The sequence below is a fragment of the Perognathus longimembris genome, chromosome 15 (assembly GCF_023159225.1).
Source record: "Perognathus longimembris pacificus isolate PPM17 chromosome 15, ASM2315922v1, whole genome shotgun sequence".
In the NCBI taxonomy this organism is placed as follows: domain Eukaryota; kingdom Metazoa; phylum Chordata; class Mammalia; order Rodentia; family Heteromyidae; genus Perognathus; species Perognathus longimembris.
Window position 1 is genome coordinate 47,807,496 of NC_063175.1, and position 22,187 is coordinate 47,829,682.

Sequence of the window (22,187 nt, forward strand, 5' to 3'; positions counted from 1 at the left end):
GATTTAGGCCTGTGTCTTTTGCTTGAGGATTATTGGAATTAGGATTCAATAGCTTGGGTGCTTCTGAGCCTTTTAATGCTGACTTTCTCTAGTTGGAAATTGGGAAGCAACCTATTGCAAGGAAGAAATGGTTTTCTTGTTTCTATTGCAACATATAAAAAGCATGATTAGGAGTGAATAGGTTCTTTTGAAAGTTTTCTTCTGACTTGATAACTTTTGGTTTCTCCAAGAAAAATGAATTATTTTTCTGTAGTTTTCAGAGGCTTTGGTAGGAAAGGGAATGTTTTGTCTGTGTGATAAGGAATAAAGCAATCATTCGGCAGGCCTCAGTCCTTTTTGTTTCCTCCTTTTATTTATTTTTATTTTTGTGCTGGTCTTGGGGCTTGAACTCAGGTCCTGGGCACTGACCATGAGCTTTTTTTGCTAGAGGCTATCATTCTACCTCTACCACTTGAGCCACAGCTCCACTTCAGCTTTGTGGTAGTTAATTGGAGATTAGAGCCTCAGACTTCCTGCTTGGACTGGCTTTGGACTTCCATCTTGAGATTTCAGCTTCCTGAGTAGCTAGGATTACACCGGTGAGCCACTGGGGTCTGGCTTCATTTCCTCCTGGGGCTCACATTTTCTCCTTAGATATTTTTCAGAGTGAAAGGGACCTTGGCTGAAAGGACATTACATATTAAGCACAAATACTATTCGGGAATTATATTTATTTATATATGGTTCAGTTTAAATTAAATGACCATTGGTGCCTTTGTAGGAAGATATATTTTATAAGGTATAAATGAAATAAAAGACATTGTGATCATAAGTAAGGCTAATTCTGTTTGTAAATCAAACTGTTGGGGAAGGAAAGCTGAAATGGGATTGTTTTATTTATGCTATCAATTAAAAGAACAGATTTGCTTTTACAATATTTTTGAGCAAATGAATCTATTTTAAAAGATAGTCATACTTAGGAAGGAGGGTAGAAAATGAAGGAAAATTTCCGACATAAATGTCCTCTTTGTATTCATTATGACTGGGAAATTAAGTGAGAGGAAAGCATTTTTCCCCTCTCTGAGTAGAACATTTGTGCTTGCCTTCTACTGTGTGAAGGGAAAATTAATAGAACAATGTGAAAACCATTTCTAGAAACCCCAAAAGAAGTATGCAGTTACAGAGAGTGGTTTTTCTTACGTTAATTATACAACCCAGAGAGGGGAGTCCCCTTACCTCAGCCTTCTCAGGTTTCGGGTGATGTGCAGAGCCTTCTACTGCACTTGGGCCTTTTTAAAATGCCTTTCTCCCTGGGCTTCCTTCTGCCTCTGTGTGTGTGTATTTTGTGTTCTTGTGAACTCTTGATCCTCTTGCCTCGGCCTCCCACGTGCCTGGATTTTAGACAGGTATCACTAATACTTGGGCTTGTTTATATGAACATCTTGTTTTCTTTTGTTTTTGGTACTGGTGATGGTAGTCAAGCCTCCAGCTTTGCTGGGCCCATACGCTGCTACTTGAGTCACTCCATAGTCTAGTAATTCATCTTCAGAAGCTACCATTCGTTGCTTTTCCCTGGGCTGGCCTTTCAGCCTTCCTCTGAGAGAAGAGGACACATCTTGACCCCCAGGGGGCGTGCAGATGGCAGCGGTTCCTCTTTGGGGCTTGCTTCCCAGATGGCGAGTGCAGGAGGCACGGGCAACAGTTTCACCCTCACTAAAGGATCCAGTCCTGCCGCGGCCAGTGTGTGTACATGTGTGTGAATCCGGAGAAGGTACTGAGACTCAGGCTTTCACCGTGCACGTGTCATAGGAATGCCTGCCAGGTGCACGGCTGAACTGCCAGCCACACGTTTTGTTTTATTATTTCTTGTGGTTGTATGTCCTGGGCCTACTGCCCAGTGAGGATGAATTATCTACCATCTTTTTTTCTCTGAACGAACTGTCCTCTGGCATGAACAGTGTGCAACTGTGTGATGTCTTTTGTTTACCACACCATAAAGAGACAGTAAGTGGTACAAATCCTCCTGGCTAGAGGGACTTAGGCATGGCCCCGTCACTACTAGGGACTACAGGAGCCTGAGTCCCAGGTAAGTGGTGTCACTGAATAAAGATCTACCTTTCAGACTCTTTCAATCTTGGTGATGTGGGGGAGAGATTGGTTGCTCAAGGTTCTGAGTCCTTTATTTATTTTTTATCAGTAAAGAGGTTTGAATTCAGGGCCTGGTGTTCGCTTGGTTTGCTTGTTTAGTGCTCTATCGTCTGAGCTGTGCCTTGAGCCCTGCTTTCTGCTGGTTAGTTTGCATTTTGGAGAGGACCCTCCAGACCTCAGTCTTCTGAGCATCTAGTATTCAGGCATGAGCACCATCGCCTGGCAAGGTTCTCTGTCTTTAGTTTCCAAAAAAATAGTGATATATAACCTAAGGGTAAAGATAGATAGACCAAGGGGTGCTTTGATAATATACCTTGATTTGGGTTATTCAGTTCACGTAGCAAAGTGTTATTTGAAGATTAAAAGGTGTTTCTTTTCTCTCAGTTTTGAGATAGAATCTCACTATGTAGCCCAGGCTGACCTTGAATTCACCTTCTTGCCTTTGCTTCCCTAGTTCTAGGATTACAGGCATGAACTCCTGGATCCAGGGGTCCTTCCTTCCTTCCTTCCTTCCTTCCTTCCTTCCTTCCTTCCTTCCTTCCTTCCTTCCTTCCTTCCTCCTTCCCTCCCTTCCTTCCCCCCTCCCTCCTTTCCTTCCCCCTCCCTCCCTTCATTCCCCCCTCCATCCCTTCTTTTTTCTCTCGTGCTTGTTCTTTCTTTTCTTTTTTTGTATGTGTGCCAGTACTTTCTTCCTTTCCCTTTCCCTTTCCCTTTTCACCTTTCCCTCTCTTCCCTCCCCTCTTCTTCTCCCCTTCTACTCCTCTCTCCTCCATCTCTTTCACCTCCCCTCCCTTTCCTTTCTGTTTTGGTGCCAGTTTGGAGGCTTGAACTCAGGACCTCACATTCTCACTTAGCATTTTGCTCAAGGCCAGTACTCTGCCACTTGCTGTACCTTGACCTCTGGCTTTTTGTTGGTTAATCAGCGGTAAAGAGTCCCATGGATTTATCTGCTCAGGCTGGTTTTGAACTTTTATCTTCACTCAGCCTCCTGAGTTATTTAGGATTACAGGCATGAACCACCAGTGCCTGGCCATAATTTATTCTTTGCTGTTTTTGTGGTGCCTGTCCTAGGACTTCAACGAAGGGTCTGAGTACTCCTTGAGCTTTTCTTGCTCAGTGCCGATGCTCTACCTCTTGAGCCACAGCTTCACTTCAGGCTTTTTGGTAGTTTATTGGAGATAAAGAGTCTTATGGAGTTTTCTGCCCAGGCTGACTTTGCACTTCGATCCTCAGATCTCAGCCTGCTGAGTAGCTAGGATTACAGGTGTGAGCCACTGGTGCAGGGCCAGGATTTATTCTTTCTTTCTTTTTGCCAGTCCTGGGGCTTGAACTCTGGGCTTGAGCTTCTGTTGCTCAAGGCTAACAGTCTAAACACTTGAGCCACAGTGCCACTTCCGGCCTTTTCTGTTTATGTGGTACTGAGGAATCAAACCCAGGGCTTCATGCATGCTAGGCAAGCACTCTACCACTAAGCCACATTTCCAGCCCCAGGATTTATTCTTAACAAGGTAGATTCTTAATGTGGACATATTAACTCACAGATGGAGTTTTAATTCCCCATAGTTTGCAGTTTTGGCTCAATTCCATTTTGAAAAGAGACTCATTGTCAACAGTACCTCCTCCTGGTTATGATTTCTCTTGGATCTTTTCACATCAGTTTCACTTAGGAAATTTCCACATTCTATTTCCTGTGTGCCTTTTATGTTGAAGGTGACTTGATGCTGGGGATATTGTCTGGTTGTGGAAGTGGAGAAGAGTGAGCACAGTAGTGTTCTCTAAGCAAAGCACCAGGAGAAAAGCACACGAGACTTCTCCAGTGCTGTGTAATTGAGACACATGCCAGTGGTTGATTTATACTTGAACTCCTGCTGAACTTAAATGTTTCTTTCATCTACCATGGTAGATTTCTTTCCCAGCGAGAGTCTTAGAAGTGTTTAGAAATGTCTCCAGAGTGAGTTCATATTGCTGAGGGTCTTAGCAGCCACTGATGCATTTTATATGAGTTTTCATGGGGATATGTATTCTTGTCTGCAGAGGTTCTACCCTCACCCTGTATTGTTGCGTTCGTAAGGAATATTTGATCTCTTATAGCTTGTGCAAGAAAAAAAGTCATTAGATACTCCAGCTAAATGCATTAGACCCACTTTTCAGGGACCACTAACACCAACTTAAAGGAGGAGGAACGAAAGTCAATAAATAGTGAAGTGTAGAATCTAGGAATATATGCCTACCAATCAGAGGGGCTGATTTTCCTTCTGAAAGTTGCCTGTTAGCTGCAGTTACTTTGCTTGCTTGATTCTTTTGTCTTTCCCTTCCTCCTCTGCTTTCCCCTCCTTTCCTTGCTTTTTATTCTCTTTCTTTCTTCTGTCCTTACCCCACTTACTTCGCTTCCTAGTTGCTTGCCTCTATTGCCAAAGCAATGACCAGGTCCAAGCAGATTCTTAGTTCCTGTGGACTTCATAGAGCCAGGCCCCTATTCTGCCATAAATCTAGCCTCTGACCTTGTGGCCTGTTAACTTTGTCACCTGTTCTCAGGCAGCTGATAGGCCAGCTGATAGGTAAGAGGAGACAAGGACACATGCACTAGAGGACAGATCTAAGATGGAGCCCTGTGGGGACTGTCACTTAGCCTCTAAAGGTAGGGTGAAGGGTTCCCCTTTAAGGACCCCAACATTACATGTATTTATGTGTCTTTCATCTTTGGTAATGACAGAGATTGCTTACTTTCTGAAAGCACTGCATTCTCCCACGGGGAGTGTCTCTTTTAACATAAAAGGGAAAATTAAATAAAAATGGATGGAATCAGTTCCTTGTTTTTTTGGTTTTGGCAGGTCCCATTTCCCTTTCTACTTATAAATAAGAAAAGTTTCTTTTCTTCTGCTTCTTCTCTTTTTTTCTTCTTTTTTTTTTGTTGGTCCTGGGGCTTGAACTCGGGAACTGGACACTGTCCCTGCACTTCTTTTGCTCAAGGCTAGAGCTCTACCACTTGAGCCACTGTGCCACTTCTGTTTTTTTTCTGAGTAGTTTATTGGAGACAGGAGTCTCATGGACTTTCCTGCCTGGTTGACTTTGAACCGTGTTCCTCAGATCTAGCCTCCTGAGTAGTTAGGATTACAGTTGTTGAGACACTAGTGTGTCCGACATGAAAAGTTTCTTTTAAAATATAATTCAAGATTTCCTCGTCACTGGTGTCTGCCTGTCTGGTTTCTGTCTCATCCTCATTCTTCGCGTACTCCTTCATGGACAGAACTTAGGGGGTACTTGGGGATCCCTAGGGGTCTTAAAAAAAATCCCAGTTGAAATTTTGAGTGGCTATCCTGCAGCAGGTTTGCATGCCCAATTCTTCTGTGGGCGAATATTGATATTGATAATAACTTTTCCTTTAGCATCCCAAATAGGAAGGTGATCATGGTAGTGGTATTTTGCAAAAGGAATTAAATGCTACCAAGATCAAAATATGATTGGAAACCAGATAGAGTGTGTGCCACACCTATAATCCCAACCAGGAGGGATAGGTAAGGACATTGTAGGTCCTAGAGGATTGTAGACTTAAGGCTGGCCCACAGTATCTGAAAGACATAAGTGAGGAAAAGAATAAAGCCAGAGAAGGGGGAGGAGGAGCTGGAGGTGTATGGCTCAAGTGGTAGAGTGCTTGCCTAGCAAATGGGGAAAGCCTGAGTTCAGACCCCATTATCACACTCCCATCTCCTAGAGAAAAAGGTTAGGGATTAAAAAATAGTTTAGAGAAGTAGCTCTATATGACAACAGTGTGATGGATCCAGTGGAAAATGACACTTGCGCGTTTCTGCACTAACGCCTGCATTTCTGTGCTATAACAGCTTCAGTCATCTTCAATCTTAGGTGTGCCGGCTGCTGTACAGCGTTTCGGGAAGATTCCTCTGGAAGCTCTAATGACGGGGGTTTTGTGCGGTCTGTGGATGTCACTTTGACTCCATAGTTTCCATAGTTTCATTTAGTGCAGCTACCGAGTTGCTCTTTCTTGGTGATTATCACTGTGTTGTGGAAACTGGTGAGTGAGATTTGCCTCATCGTCACAAATGTTCATCGCTGATGGATTTCTTTCCCGTTCCTTTAACAGAACATCTGATCAAATTCATGACCATGGGGGATATGAAGACCCCAGACTTTGATGACCTCCTGGCAGCATTTGACATCCCAGATATGGTCGATCCCAAAGCAGCTATTGAGTCTGGACACGATGACCACGAAAGCCACATCAAGCAGAATGCTCATGTGGATGACGACTCCCACACCCCGTCGTCCTCTGACGTGGGTGTCAGCGTGATTGTGAAGAACGTGCGGAACATCGATTCCTCCGAGGGCGCGGAGAAGGAAGGCCACAATCCCACAGGGAACGGCTTGCACAACGGGTTCCTCCCAGCGTCCTCACTGGATGGTTACAGTAAAGATGGAGCCAAGTCCTTGAAAGGAGACGTGTCTACCTCAGAGGTGACTCTCAAAGACTCCGCGTTCAGCCAGTTCAGCCCTATTTCCAGTGCTGAAGAGTTTGATGATGATGAGAAGATCGAGGTGGACGACCCGCCTGACAAGGAGGAGGTGCGCTCCGGTTTCAGATCGAATGTCTTACCGGCCTCTGTTTCTCAGCAGGACTGTGATAAACTAAAGGCACTTGGAGGAGAAAACTCAGGCAAAACAGGAGTGGCTACGCCAGGCAGTCTGGATAAAAACAAAGTCAAGAGAGAAACAGAAAGCAATTCCATCAATCTGAGTGTTTATGAATCCTTTAAAGTCAGAAAGCTGGAGGACAAGTTGAAGGAGAACTCTGAGAAGGTGCTCGAAAACAGGGTCCTTGACGGGAAGCTGAGCTTGGAGAAGAATGACATCAGCCTTGTCGGGGTGGTGCCATCCAAGACCAAGGCTGCCTCCAAGCTCTCGTCCTGCATAGCCGCCATCGCGGCCCTGAGCGCCAAAAAGGCGGCGTCCGACTCCTGCAAAGAGCCCGTGGCCAACTCCAGGGAAGCCTCTCCCTTACCGAAAGAAGAAAACGACAGCCTGAGGGCCGCCGACAAGTCTCCCGAGTCCCAGAGCCTCATCGATGGCCCCAAGAAAGCCTCCCTCAAGCCGTCGGACAGTCCCAGGAGCATCTCGAGTGAGAACAGCAGCAAGGGGTCCCCGGCGTCGCCCGCAGGGTCCACGCCGGCCATCCCCAAGGTCCGCATCAAGACCATCAAGACATCTTCCGGGGAGATCAAGCGGACGGTGACGCGGGTGCTGCCGGAAGTGGATCTCGACTCGGGGAAGAAGCCTTCCGAGCCCACGGCGACGGTGATGGCTTCTGTGACGTCGCTTCTGTCCTCTCCAGCCTCGGCCGCCGTCCTCTCCTCTCCCACCAGGGCCCCCCTCCAGGCGGTCTCCACTGCCGAGCTGACCCCCAAGCAGGTCACCATCAAGCCCGTGGCCACCGCGTTTCTCCCCGTGTCTGCCGTGAAGACGGCCGGGTCCCAGGTCATCAATCTGAAGCTGGCGAACAACACGACGGTGAAAGCCACGGTCATCTCTGCTGCCTCGGTCCAGAGTGCCAGCAGTGCCATCATTAAAGCCGCCAACGCCATTCAGCAGCAAACCGTTGTGGTGCCAGCGTCCAGCCTGGCGAACGCCAAACTCGTGCCAAAGACTGTGCACCTTGCCAACCTTAACCTTCTGCCTCAGGGTGCCCAGGCCACCTCTGAACTCCGCCAAGTGCTCACCAAACCTCAGCAACAAATCAAGCAGGCAATAATCAATGCAGCGGCCTCGCAGCCACCCAAAAAGGTGTCCCGCGTGCAGGTGGTGTCGTCCTTGCAGAGTTCGGTGGTGGAAGCTTTCAACAAGGTGCTGAGCAGTGTCAACCCAGTCCCAGTTTACATCCCCAACCTCAGTCCTCCCGCCAACGCGGGCATCACGATCCCCATGCGCGGGTACAAGTGCTTGGAGTGCGGCGACTCCTTCGCGCTGGAGAAGAGCCTGACCCAGCACTACGACCGGCGCAGCGTGCGCATCGAAGTCACCTGCAACCACTGTACCAAGAACCTCGTTTTTTACAACAAGTGCAGCCTCCTTTCCCACGCCCGGGGACATAAGGAGAAAGGGGTGGTCATGCAGTGCTCCCACCTAATCCTCAAGCCCGTCCCAGCCGATCAAATGATAGTTTCTCCGTCTAGCAATACTTCTGCTTCCTCTCCTACTCTGCAGAGCTCTGTGGGAGCCGGCACACACACTGTAACCAAAATCCAGTCTGGCATTACGGGGACGGTCATATCGGCTCCTTCCAGCACACCCATCTCCCCAGCCATGCCCCTAGACGAAGACCCCTCCAAACTCTGTAGACACAGTCTCAAATGTTTGGAGTGTAACGAAGTCTTCCAGGACGAGACGTCGCTGGCCACACATTTCCAGCATGCTGCAGATACGAGTGGACAAGTAGAGTATCATTTATGTTTTGGTGTTTCTCGGTGACGAGTCCGTGGCCTTCAGTGCTCAGTAGGATGCCTTGCGTTTGGGGTGGCAGGGTAGCTACGTAGAGGAGCGTGTGCGTGTATGGATGCAAGCAGGCACAGGAGAGAGGGAGCGAGAGAGAGAGTTGTGTTCATAGAGCAGAAGCAGTGCTGAAACACAAAGCTACCAAGTGTATACAACTGGTTTGGGTTGTGGTACTTCCGTGCAGGTAATTGTTTGGTTCTTGGAATAGATGTTGCTAGTCTGAGGCTTAGCTGTCAAATGAGTGTCACCCCGAGGCCTTGGCTCCCCAGGTATTAGTGACGATTTGGGAATTTTTAAAAGTACTTGTTATGGTTCCTTACAGTACCGAGACGTCTTTTCTAAACACGTCTGATGGGTGCCAACTTTGCTAGCATGTCTGCTCCAGACAGCAGATCAGAAGCCTATGAAGGTATATTCTTACCTGCTGTGGATTTAAGCTATGGACAACAAACCAGTACTTCTTAGCTAGAGCTGGTTTTGCAGTTCTTTTGTGTTTTTGCAGGTTGGTGCGGGTGAAAGACATTTCACAATAGGCATCAGGCTTTGATCCCCGTCGTCTACTTCTCTCTGTGAGGCAATGTTTAAGTACCAGATAACATGTTTGACAAACACGCCTATTATTTGGAAGTAACTGGACATGCTGAATGAAATAATTTCCAGCTAGAGAAACCAGAAGACTTACAGTCTGGATGAGAAAATGTGTGCTGTTTAGTGGGGGGAGGAGGTGCTAGTGTGAGCTCACGTTCATTGCTACTCAGACTTTGCTTTATGAAGAACCATAGTGTTCGTTGATTAGGAGATTTTGTGCTGTGGTCAGAAGGAAGTTCCCCACTGTCTTGGTGATCCGTCTTCATGGGCCACTACTGATTTATTTGTAGGACTTTGAGTTTGGGGAAGAAAAGATCAACATTACTTCGCTTTATTCTGGGTTTTTAGTTTACTACCTGTGGAAGTAAGAGATTTGACTAGCTTCTGGCCGACTTGGGGTTTATCGTGTCATTGGTCCCCACCGTTGATGTTTCAGGAAGCAGTTAGCTCAAGGGGGCAGCAATGGCTGGGTCTTGGCATAGGTCCTACTGACAGTGTGTGGGGTCTGTCCACCCTGCCGCTCCCTTCTCCCGCCCCCACGTCATCAAAAGGGTGGAATTTCTTTCCATCTTAAAAGAATGCAGTAAAAGGGAAGCAAAGGCATCTCTTTCAGTCCTGCTGTCCCGTGGTCTCCTGCTGTGCCCCTGAGCCCCTAGCCTGCGGTCTGGCCCTGGAGTTTGCTCACTCAGCTCAGGCATGGAGGTCTTTGGTTGGAACTGCCTTTCTATGTGTCTTCCTTCAGACACTGCTTTCTCCAGGAACATGAAAGGCAGTGGGCAAAGGGTTAAGAATCTCCCTTGCTCTCCGTGTTCCACTAGGTTTGGTTCTGTGTCACTTTTGATGGTTCAACAGCCAAGCTAGGCTTAGACAAGGAGGAAGTCTTAACTGCGAGAAGAAGAATGTCCCTTGCTGCGTGTGGTTGGTTTGCCCATCCCTTGTTTGTTTTGCTGGGATGAGTAAAATGTGCATGTCACCTCTGCCGCGTGGAATCCTAAGGAATGAGTCTTCGCTGGCTGTACCTAAGGTCAGGTATGCATTAAGAAAAGCCCGTACCCTCCATTTCTCTTGCCCACCTAAGTGATACACTCAGCACCTCTCAGAAGATGTTTGTTCAGTGAACATCAGCCAGTGGGTCAGCCAGGTCCCGTGGGACCTACGATGACATGGGAATAAACCCATGCTGGGCTTTCCTCCCATAGCAGTCCGGGTCAGGAGATGCCCTCTGCCATTTCCTGGTCTCAGCAGACTCAGCCTCATCTCTCTCACCTGGATAGAGGTGGAAGTCTGAGTTCTAACTGAGCCCCAGGCTGTGGCAGCTCTGTGTGAAATGGCTGCTTTTCTACTCAGCCGCCTCTTCTCTTCCCCAGCTCCAGGAGGTCTGGAGGGTACCACAGTCTCACACTGCAGTTGAGCTGGGGTCACTGTCCCAGGTGTACTGTTGGTAATCATGGCGGCAGGAAGTGGGACTGCAGTCATTCCATCTTTCTGCTTACCAGTCGCACGACCCTTGCCTAGTTTCTAATTGCAAACTTATACTCAATTGGGAAAAAACTTTGCCTGTGCGAGTGGCACTGAGAGCCTTGTGATTGTTGAACTAACTGGTGGCACCTCTAGGACCAGAGGCTTTGCTGAGCCTCATCTTTCCTCTGTTGTCTACTGTGTTTCTGGATTTAGAACTTCCCCGCCCCCTGACCTCTGTGTCTGGTAACTCATTGGTAGACTGAGAGGCAAGGACTGCCCATGCCGTGTAGTGGCTTCCCCTGTTCACAGGCTGACACGCCAACCTACCTTCTCCCTGCCGGTTCCCCGCATAGGCAAAACCTTGGGCCTGCCGTGTTGGTGGTGGGGAGTTGGGCCTGGGCTCTCTGAGCAGCTGCCTGGTTTGTCTGAAACGTGGGTGGTCCTGAGACAGGCCTAGGGGGTGTGTGCAGAGCAGAGTCATCCTCAGGGGCTTTCCCACAGGCCCTTGCTGTCAGGGTTAGGTTCTACGGGAAGTCCTCTGGTCCTGGATAGAGCCGCAAGTCACTGTCGGTGAGGCATTAGCCAGGCCTGGGGCAGGGGGAACACTGCTGGCAGCCGGGATCGCTCTTCCTTCTTTCCCTTTACAGTTTGGGGGTTAATAGTAGACTCAGAGCAGTAACAGGTCGGTCCTGGATGCCCTTCATCAACTTACAACAAACGCAGATCAGTATCTCAGCTAGAATGCGGACATCAGTGCAGTCAAGATGTGAAGCTACTGTTGTCGCCCAATCCACTGTAAGCCCCGGTCACCCCTGTCTGCATTCCTGTCATTTCAAGAGTGCCTGGAACTCCACCGTGTGCATAGTCATTAGCATTGGATTTGTTTCACTCGGCCCGGTTCCCTGGAGACTTGCAGGTGTTTGCCTGTATGAATACAGATGCTTCTCTCCTTGTGATGATGGCACCGGCTTCTTGAGAAGCCCATTGTAAGCTGAAAATACTGAGTCAGCTGAAAATGCATTGAATGTTCCTAACTTGCCCCCCGCTACCGTAGCTTAGCAACACAATATGCTGTAGAGCATCAGTTCTTTCCCCAGTGGTTGTTTCACTGGCTGTGGCCGCCTAGCATTGTGAGAGAATGGTAGACTGCATTGCTAGCCGGGGAACAGATCAGGATTCAACATTCCAAGGGTAGTTCTGTTCTGAGCATAATTCTATTGAAACTCTATCACTTGAACACATTGAGAAGTGATCTGTGAAACTATTGCAAGTTGGGTCTTCTGTATCTTATTTCTTTTTATTACACAGGGGTGTCCCACCGTAGTTTTGTTTCAATCATTTGTTGCTGGACTTGTGCCTCGTTCCTAGTTTGGGGCTATTAAGAAGATGGCTCCCATCAACACTTGCGATAGGTTTTTGTGTAAACAGGGTTTTCATTTCTGAGGCATAGTACCCAGGAGTTTGCCTAATTGCTGGTTTTTATGTGAGCTGCATGTTTAGACTCTTAAACTGTTCTAGAGGAGCTATCCCCAGGAGCAATCGAGTTTCTCTGTATACTTGCCAGAATTTGCTGGTGGTGCCATTTTTTATTCTTTGCCTATTCTGGGCCGTGTGATATTGCTTGGCCTTTTTGCTCACAGCTTCTGCTTTACCATTTGAGTCATGCCTTTAGTTTCAGCTTTTTGTTGGAGTTAAGAGTCTTGGACTTGGCTTTGAATTTCTTTATTTTCTTGTGTCTACCTACTCTGGTAGGTATAGTATTATTTCTTTGTGTTTTCCTATTGGTTAATGATGTTGAGCGTATTTTACCTATTTGGTATCTGTGTGTGTAGGGTGTGTGTGTGTGTGTGTGTGTGTGTGTGTGTGTGTTTGAGAAATACCTTTTAAAAGATATCTTTTGCCCATTTTCTAATTAGTCTAGTTTTTTCCCCCCATTGAGGTTTAACAGTTCCTGATAAAACTTAATAAAGGGTCCTTTACAGGGTATATATTTGCAAGTCTATAATTCTAGTCTGCAATGTGACTTTTCATACCCTTAGCCTATTAATGAGGTTCAGTTTATCAGTTTTCCCGTTTATCCCTTATGCCTTTGCCTTAGCTCTGGATTTTGATAGTTCATTCTTTTTTTTTTTTTTCTAGAAGGTTTTTAGCTTTTGAGTTCCACATTTCGAGGTAGTTTTACTTTGTGTGTGACATGAGGCGTAGGTTGCGTTTATTGTTTTGGCCCATGTGCATGCCTTCACCGTGGTCTGTTGGAAAGCCGGTCTCTCCACCAGTGAACCGCTTATGTGCCTTTGTCAGATACCAGGTGAGCATATTTGTATGGTGTGCTTCATTCCAGCCTGTTCTTCTCTGTCTGTCCTTAGACTAATATCACCCAGTCTTCAGTACCTAACTGTACACTATCTTCAAATCTTGAGACTTTGTTTTTCAAAATGTCAAGTTTTACTTATTCTAGTTCTTTTGCCTTTCCATATACATTTTAGGACAATCTTGTCTATATATGCAAAAAAAATTCTTGCTAGGATTTTGACAGGAATTGCATCATGCTTAAACATCAGTTCTGAGGAGAAGACAGCTGTGTTGTGTTGAGTCCATGGATATAGGCTCTTTGATCTCTTCCATACTTTTCCTGTACATGTTTGGTTATTTTTTTTTCAGTTCTGTGGATTAAAACCATGAAAGCTAGGCATCCACTTACTACTTTGCTATACCCATTTTTTTTTTAGCAATTGTAAAATAGTACACTTTTGGCATACATGCATTTATTGTTAATATACCAAAATGTAACTTATTTTCCATAATCACTTTGTATCTTGTGACTCTGTTGAGCTCATTTATTGGTTTTAGAGTTTTGGGGCGGGGGTAACTTGTGTTGGTTTTTCATATATTGGATATTCTATATCCCTGGAAGCACTCTACTTCATGAGGCTAGCTAAACCTTTTCTGTTCTGTAAATAGATTTGGTAATATTTTGTTCATTTTATGTCTGTATTTGTGTAGATCTTGCCTTCCCCTGTCCTCTTCTAGCTCTGGGTAGTTTCTTGTACAAGCTTCCTATAATGAACCAAGAAGTGCCCCGTGACGTGTTTTCTGGAGGAATGAATGTGTGTATAATTGGTGTTAGTCATTTATTACATGGGATAGAATTCTCCAGCAAAATCACCTGGGTCTGGAGATTTCTTCTGGGCCATTTCTTTATATACCACTGAGCTGGAGTGACTCATTACCCAGTACCCCGCCCGTGGCCGGTCCCCATTCTAGCTGAGCAGGGTGTTGGGACAGCCCCCTCCCCACAGGGCTGGGAGTCTGGCATGGTGTCCACGGTGGGGCCCCAGCGTTTCCTGTGGGGTTTGGCTGGAGTAGAGCAGTAATTGTCTAAACGTTTTCTCCTTTCCTAGGCTGTCCCTTTCCTGCTCCTTTGGCAACAGAAAACAGGCTTTTTTGTTCTGCAGAGAACAGGGGGTTTTGTCTCTTCGTGTTGGCATCTCGGTGGTGCCAGCTTCTTAGCTCCAGCCTGGGGTATGTGCGGCAGAAGGAAATGTCCAGCTCTTTCGCCTGCCATTCTCCTGGCCCGAAGCCTCTGACTGGCTGCCGTCTTGCTCCCCTTTCAGAGCCCCTCTGTTGCTGTGGAACACCCCAGCTTTCTAGTTGCCCTCCGTGGGAAGGGTAGGAAAGGCACTTTTATTTTGTTCCCTGGAAGTGAAGATTGTACTTCATTTTCTCCTCCACCTCTGTCGTTATTCTCCTTTTCTCTTTCCCTTTTTTAAAGTGTGTGTGTGTAAGTATGTGTAGTAGGGGTCTTGAACTCAGGGCCTAGGCGTTCGTTGTCCCTGAGTATTCTTACTCAGTGTTAATACTGTACTACTTGAGCCATAGCCACGCTTCTGGCTTTTTGGTGATTAATTAGACTTTTCTTCCCCGGGCTGGCTTCAAACCCTGGTCCTCAGATCTCAGCCTCCTGAGTAGCTAGGATTACAGGCGTGAGCCACTGTCACCTGGCATTTTTTTGGTATTGAGACACTCTCAGCACTAGGGCTACCGGTATCTGCTTCCATACTGCGCGTCTGCCACCCCCTTTTCTAAAGTTGGGACGTAGTCTTCCTGTCAGGCTCTGCCTGAGGCTGGCAGACAGTGAGTGCTTGGCCGTGTGGGATTCTTGGAATGGGACTTCCTGTTCTATCTGACATGATGAATTTTTTCACAGAATCACAGTTGTTCCCTGTCCAATGTGAACACCCGCTCCTCAACCCATCTTTCAAAGCAGTTAGGAAGGAAAATCGCCTCACATCTGGGGCGCCTCCTCAAGCTCTTGGCCTTGCTCCCGAGAACAGCCTTTCTCTTCATGTAGCTCAGCCCCCCCCCCCCCATAACTCACTTTGCCTCACCCCAGCCCCCTCCCCTTCCTTTCTTCTGTCTTCTCTCTGGTATCCTTCGCCTCACACGCCCTCGGCATAGGCCTTCTTGTTCCCCTTGCTTGTCCAGACTCCTCTGGACCTATCTGTGGCGGTGCTGACGGCGTCTCCGTCCGCCTCCCAGCCCCTTGCGCACGGGTGTTCAGCCGGGTGAGGCTGTACCGGGCCGCACCACCCGGAGAAAGGCCTGGCTTCTTGCTATCTTGTAGGCGCTCGCCTTCCTCCTCCCCTCCTGCGCCCTTTGTTAGCTCTGCGCCACACCCTGCCGCTCTCTAGGAAGGAATTCCAGCTTCAGCTTGAGCTTTCTTTGTTTCTTAAGCTTGGGGATTTTATCACACTCAGGCTCTTGTTTGGGGGCAGGTTTGATCAGCCCCACTTGAGTGTACCTACCCCACAGAGAAGGCCCTCGCTGGGGGAGGAGAGCAGGGGGCGTGGAATCTAGCAGTGCAATGCAAATGGAGCTTATTGGGAATTGACAGTCAAACCGACACATCTGCCCCAGTTGGAGGCTCCTGGTCTGAACTATGTATGTCTCACAAGCCTGGCTTTGGGAAGGACACCTTGAGAAAAGCAGTGGGCAGAGGCCGGGGAAATAAGGACTTCCCTCCATAAAGTATTTAAGAGTGGATGGCTATAAGTTTAATAATTGATACTGAAATGTATTGGGTTGTCTTTGCTTTACCTCTTAGTAAAACTGTGACTTAAATTTAGCCAAGTATAGCCTAGCAATACATACTGGAACCTCTTAATTGCTAAAGTCTGTGTTCTATAGAATCTGAGTCAGCCCTAAAAAAAAATAAAATCAGTGAATGTGATAGATAGATGCTTTGATCTGCTTGTAAAGTTTTGCAGTTGGAAAAACAAATGTCCAGTTAGTGGCAGAAGCAGACTCAAGGCAAGGTTTCTTTACTGCTGGCTCATTCATTACCTTCACTCTTCTTCATGCTGGTTCTCATGGCTTTAGAAGCATAGGGTTTTACAGGGCCGGGAAACCTCAGGAATCAGAAGAATGGCTTTAAGATTACAGATAGAGGAGATAGATTTGAGCTACTCCTCATTTGCTGATTCATTTCAGATTCTGGAACTTACCATAGCACATCAAGTGTATCAAATTCTATTGCGAGTTCATTCTGTCTGCTAGGTATCCTCTGCTGCCAGTATCTTCTGCAGTCTGTGGTCTTGTCTTGGTTTGGGGCCTGCTCTCCCGAGTGCTAAATTTTTGTTGTTGTTCAGACTAGCTCATATTTTAGTGTTAGTATACGTATATTTTCCAGTGATAAATACCTGAGTAGATAATTTGTGCCCACCAGGCAGCCTTCTCTAAATGTGGTCATTTAACTGTCAGCCCTTGTTAAGACTTTTGATTGCCTATGCTTTGAGAACAAAACTGCCACCAACTAGCTTTGGGAACAAAGGGGTTCTGCAGCTGGTTCCTCTAATGCTTTGTGTTATTCCCATGCAAGTGTGAACTGAAAGGGAATGTTTTCTTTGTGTTTTTATTGGGGAACTGGATGAATATGAAGGCTAGGACACATATCTTTATGATTTCCCATTTTTTTGTTAATTGTAAATACTGTGGACAGAGTTGATGAAGCTGCTGTTAACGAGGAGGCAGTAATTTACTTAGCCTCTGGTTGACTGTGAAGCTGGTGGTGTTTTGACCGCTGGATCTAGTATTTTGAGCTGTCACAGGCTTTGGGTCTATTTGTATAAATGCATGCTTCACCTACAGCGCTAACCTTCCTCTTCTTCCCCTTTAATTTTCCCAGGCTATTTTTCCTCTCTAAAATATGAGTGGACACCTACTCATTTTGCTTGTTACTCACACACCTTCTCACTGAGGGGAAGGACAACCAGCCCCACGTCCTCTGAGTCCCCAGGGCCAGCCCTGACATTTGTGAGCGGGTGATCAATTTCAGGGGCAGGATGGGGTAGAAAAGGCTGAAGATGCATTTTATAGCATAGAATGCCATTGCTCCTCAGCTTTATTTTCCTGTCGCTTTGTAGTAGTAACTGATTCTATTAAAAACAATGTTTACTTTAAAAAGGAATCATTTCTTGAGCAAATGATATGGCTCCGGAGTAGAAATTAGTTGTTTATTACCTGAGGATGGAACTCATGTAGCTATTTTTAAGTCAAATGTGGGCTGGGATGTAGCTCAGTGGCAAAGCGCTTGCCTGGCAAGTGCAACGTCCTGGGTTCGATTCCCCAGTACCGAAAAAAAAAAAAAACAACAAGTAAGTCAAATGTGCAGAGATACATAAAGCCATCAGGAAGTACATTTTATCAGATTTGCTTCTGTTCAAAAGGCAGGTGATCACACAATCCATCAGACATAAATTATTCAAGTGTCTATTCATATTGCTATTCATGTCTTATTGGTATGATTTATTTGGTTGAGTTAAAAATACTTTCAGTAACCTAAAAAAGGGAGTTTGGTGCTAGTACCACCAGCTTATCCCTGTAGTCCTAGCTTCTCAAGATTCTCAGATCTGAGAATCTGTTAGAAGCCAGCCAGGGCAGGAAAGTCTGAAACGTAACCTCCAGTTAACTGCCAAATCCAATAGCCTGAAGCGGAAGCACGCCTCAGGTGTGGAGCGCTGGCCTTGAGTGAAACAGCTCTAAGGGACGGTACTCAGGCTCCACATTCAGGCAGTACTGCCGTCTAGGATTTTAAACAAGTGATAAATAAATAAATAAGGGAAGTTGCCGTCAGATTCTTTAAGACTACAAGGAAATCTTTGTCCCCCCCCCACTGCTTTGTTAAAATATATCCCCTAAATCCAGAGAATGTACAAATTCTGTCATGAAATTCAGAGCATCCCAGAGAAGCTAGTGGAGAACACTGCCGTCCATGCACAGCACACTGCGTGCGTGTAGACCTCACCCCTCTTAGATTTGCTTCTTTTTATGTTGCACTATTGTGAAGGTATCACATTCCTTTAGGTATCAGAGAAGCTGGGCAGGGGGAGATGGGGACGAGATTCTAATGCTCACACATCATCCTTGGCATTCAGGTGTACTTGTGAATAGTTTTCAACCCTGCATATGTTGTTCTTTGTTCCTTGTGACATCCCCCTACCTCATTAGAGGCCTTGGAATTGACTCTCCTTCAATCCACTTAATAGGTGTGGGGCCTTGGATAAGTGTCTTCAGTTTGCTAAGCCTGATTTCCTCATCTGTAAAATGGAGGTATTATCGACTTGATAGATGAAAAATAAGTGAGGTTATGTATTTACGTTTCTTTATATATTTAAAGTACCCGATTCACTTTTTGGCTCATGGTGAAATGGGGCCAATCCCTATTTATATTTTTACATGTACACTCACATTGGGAACATGTATATGTATATATGCATTTATGTGGATGGATGGATGTGTAGATATATGTAGTGTCCTTTAGTGGCTTACTTTAATATCCAAAGTATGGATTTTTATCCCAAGTAAGTTCAAGGCCTAAGATGTCTGTGTTGAGTCCAGACATCATAATTCACTGCCTGGAAGGAATGATGGTGTCAAGGTAGATAGAAGACATTAGTTCAAAGAAACAGATAATGGCCGGTAATAATGTCAATACCTGTAGATACCAGCAGGATCTTATGATTAATGAATTTGTCCATTGGTTTTCCTTGTGGCTTGTTTTAACCTTTGAAATGTGTGCTATTAGAAAAGGAATGCTTAAAAAAATGGTGCCTAATCTCATCAAAGCTGCCTATAATGTTCTTATTTTGTAATTATAATAAACATTTTATGGGATAAAATTTGTATTTTAGTCCTTTCAGAAGAAAACCAAGAAAGAATTTTCAAGTGAGTTTTCTTTTTCTTAGTCTAAGGTACTATAAAGTTTACATATTAAGTTTTGGGGCATGATTCAAAATAAATATGAAAAATAAGATATAAAGGAGCATTTTAACCTATATTTTGAGGCTTTTTGTATCTTGGAGGTCCTTAGTTTTGCATGAATATCTGAAAATCATTTCGTATGCCATGCTAGGTTTACTTTTGGGGTAAAAGAAGTCCTCAGCTTATATTACTTTGAGTACTTTTGGTTTTATGTTTTAAAACTATATTGCATCTAGACTTAAAAAGAGATGAAAAATAGCATTTGGGGTAAATAATAGTGTAGACCCTTTTCCAAAGAGAATTTCAGTCATTTAAACCTACATTTATGGAATCAGCTTTTAAGCTCCATAAAATGGCTGACTTAACCTAGTTGAGCTTGAGCTTATTGGTTTTAATTATAAGTTAGATTATGGCCACTTAACTTAAAGGCCAGTTAAGTGCAAAAATCAAGAGGGCATTCACATAACCAAATTGATTGGCAGAGAAAGAAACTAGATTAGCCTTCAGTTAATTTTTATTAGTTTGAAGAAAGCATATGGATTGTGGAACTGTTAATACTGTCAAAATACACATGCCTATAAACTTGTTAATGTAAAATAAAGTTGGCTTGCTAACATAATTTGCAAGAATACAACTTCGAAGACTTCTTTGCACTAAATAAAACGTGAAAGTAATGAAATTGGAATCATTTCACATTAGAATTCTCCAGAGTTCTTCTTTGGGGGAATGAATGGCTGCCCAGCTCTGGTCGTTTTATTTTACACAGTAAAGAGTTTCTCCATTGAACATGTAATTTTCAGGTTTGCTTCTTTCCCTTGGGGCATAGAATCGTTTGCAATAGTATTTGAAATGACCAGGTGCGTAATTACTGTGAGGTTTTAACTAAGGTTCTTTGCATATTAGATACTACTTAGCAGGACCAACCCTGTTTCCCCCTCTGGTTTATTTAGAAGACTTGCACTATCTGCCAGATGCTGCTTCCTAACCAGTGCAGTTATGCTTCACACCAGAGAATCCACCAGCACAAATCTCCCTACTCCTGCCCCGAGTGTGGGGCCATCTGCAGGTCGATGCACTTCCAGACCCACGTCACCAAGAACTGTCTGCACTACACACGGAGAGTTGGTTTTCGGTTAGTATCGTTCACTTTACGTGCAAGTACAGCCCGGGCACTAATCACCACACTGCCACGTGAGAGGTCTGTGCACATCGCATTCAGGGGCAGATGGTGAGACTCCCACCCACAGATCCTCTGAGAACCTCGCTCCTTTGTAGTACAGTTCACCTCTGAACTCCTTTTCATGTCACATTGGACTTGCTGGTCTACACAAGGGGGTAAGCGGGCCTTTCCTTTTAGGTGAGTGTACGTGGATGGAGGTTTGGCTTTGATTGACCCACAGAACCTTTTCTCTTTTTTTTGGACCTTTTTTCTGTTGTCCCCTGCAAGAATACCATGCATTGCTTCACCTCTTAATACTTCCCCTCTGCCAAGGGGAAATGGTAAGCTGATGAGTGGCTTTATCTGTGTTAAAGGATCACACGTACACCCTTTTCCTAGCATCTCTCCAAATAACCTTCCCTTCCTCCTCCTTTACCTGCCGTCAGGTTTCTCCCTTCTCTCCTACAGGAGCTGAACCCTGGCTCTTTACTGCTCCTGAAGACTCACAGATGTGTAGTTGCAACATCTGGCAAACTTAAATGTTAGTTTAGCTAGTGTTGAGTGATGTACTTGAACTTTATTCTCCACTTGATTATCTTCTGGGCTGTGTTTCTCTGCCATTCATATTTTGTCCTGATGAAAATCTTCTACAAGAATAGGTCACCAGTAACACCTTGTCTTTGTTAACAGAAGTATTACTGAATTGTATGTGTATCTTAACCATTGTTTAGCTCCCTGGTAACTTTCATATGAGGCTCTTAGGACACAGTATTTCCTTTGGTTGTAATTTAGTCATGTTTTGTAAAAATGAAATGCAGTTGGCATGAATTGATCATTTTATTGCATTTTAAATGATGAGACAGACCATTGAGTCCTGGGTGGCTCTGTCCACTATTACTAGCATTAGAACTATGAAACTGACTTCCCAACCTCCAAACTTGCAGCGCGCACATGTATGGACTGGGATCTATGAAGCCAGTGGAATCTGGTGGGGATCACTTTAAGAATCCAGAAACTGGAGCTTCTTTGGTACTAGTTGGCCTGTTTGTGTGGGAAGTCATGGATTCTCTTCGTGCTGGTGCACCGCCCACCTCTGGCTCCACTGGGAGGATGGGGTAGTTAAACAGGACAGAAGGTACCCTCGGTTCAGAGTCTACACAGAGTGGTTCTTTGGTTCATACCATCACATGCTTGGAAATTATTAGTAGATTCGACAGTAGTAGTAGAAAGCAGCACTGCAGCATTATACAAGCGCCATTCTTTTCTGATCCCTCCCCCATTCAGTTTCTTCTCCTAACAGAGTGGAAGCAAAGCTAGAATGGAATGACACCGGGAAGCGAGCCTTTTCCTCTTTGGGCTCTTCCTGGTTTCTTTCCTGAATGAAGGCAGAAGCTCCAGATGTGCCCTGACAGCAGTCCCCTCCCCTGGGAAAGACCCCTGGGCTCTGCTCTTCTCCTGCCTCACCTTCAGCTCTATACATCTGGGGCTCTCAAAGCTTTGCTGAAAGGTCTGTGTTGAGTATAGGGTTTTGTCCTCTAGAGGCCCTATGAGCTGTCACAATATTCTATTTGTTAGAAAATTTAGTGTATGTTAGAAGAGAGATTGGAAAAAAAATTGCTTTAACCTTAATTTTTTTCCCCTCCTGTTTTAAATAATGGTCCACTCTGATGTTGGATTGGAGTTTGGCAGCCTCTAGTGCGCCTCTCCCTTTAGATCCGTAGCTACTCGTTGTCTATTCTTTCCATCTGATACTTCCCTTTATCTCTTCCTGATGCAGGTGCCTTGCTCCCTTTCTCTTCTCTTTGCTCAAGGGGCATCTCTCAGGTCCTTAGGGGTCATCCTGGTTAACCTGGGAAGTCAAATATTGATAAAGATGCAGCATTTTTTTTCCTAAAAAAATTAGGTCTACATCTAGAAAGAGGATTACATGTGATAAACTTTTTTAAAAAATTGAAGTTAAGCAAAAAACTTGATTGGTACCCAAGAACACAAAGGACTTTTGGCATTTTAAATACTTCTCTATATATCATGGTTGCAGCAGTAGTAGTAGTAGTAGTATGTAGTTAGGGCCCTTCAAATTCTGCTATCATGA

At 45.3% G+C, this 22,187-nt stretch overlaps 1 protein-coding gene across 14 annotated transcripts in view; it reads left to right on the forward strand.

Moving 5' to 3' along the window:
- Znf532 (zinc finger protein 532) overlaps positions 1 to 22,187 on the forward strand; it is a 99,854-nt gene that overhangs the window by 39,815 nt on the left and 37,852 nt on the right. For 12 of the 14 annotated variants that reach the window (XM_048363796.1, XM_048363784.1, XM_048363783.1 and 9 more), the window contains 2 exons: positions 6,227 to 8,568; positions 19,887 to 20,068. In XM_048363796.1, coding sequence (XP_048219753.1) covers positions 6,244 to 8,568; positions 19,887 to 20,068 — 2,507 coding nt within the window. In that variant the 5' untranslated portion in view covers positions 6,227 to 6,243. The remainder of the gene's footprint in view (positions 1 to 6,226; positions 8,569 to 19,886; positions 20,069 to 22,187) is intronic. The other 2 variants (XM_048363797.1, XM_048363798.1) reach the window with 1 other exon arrangement.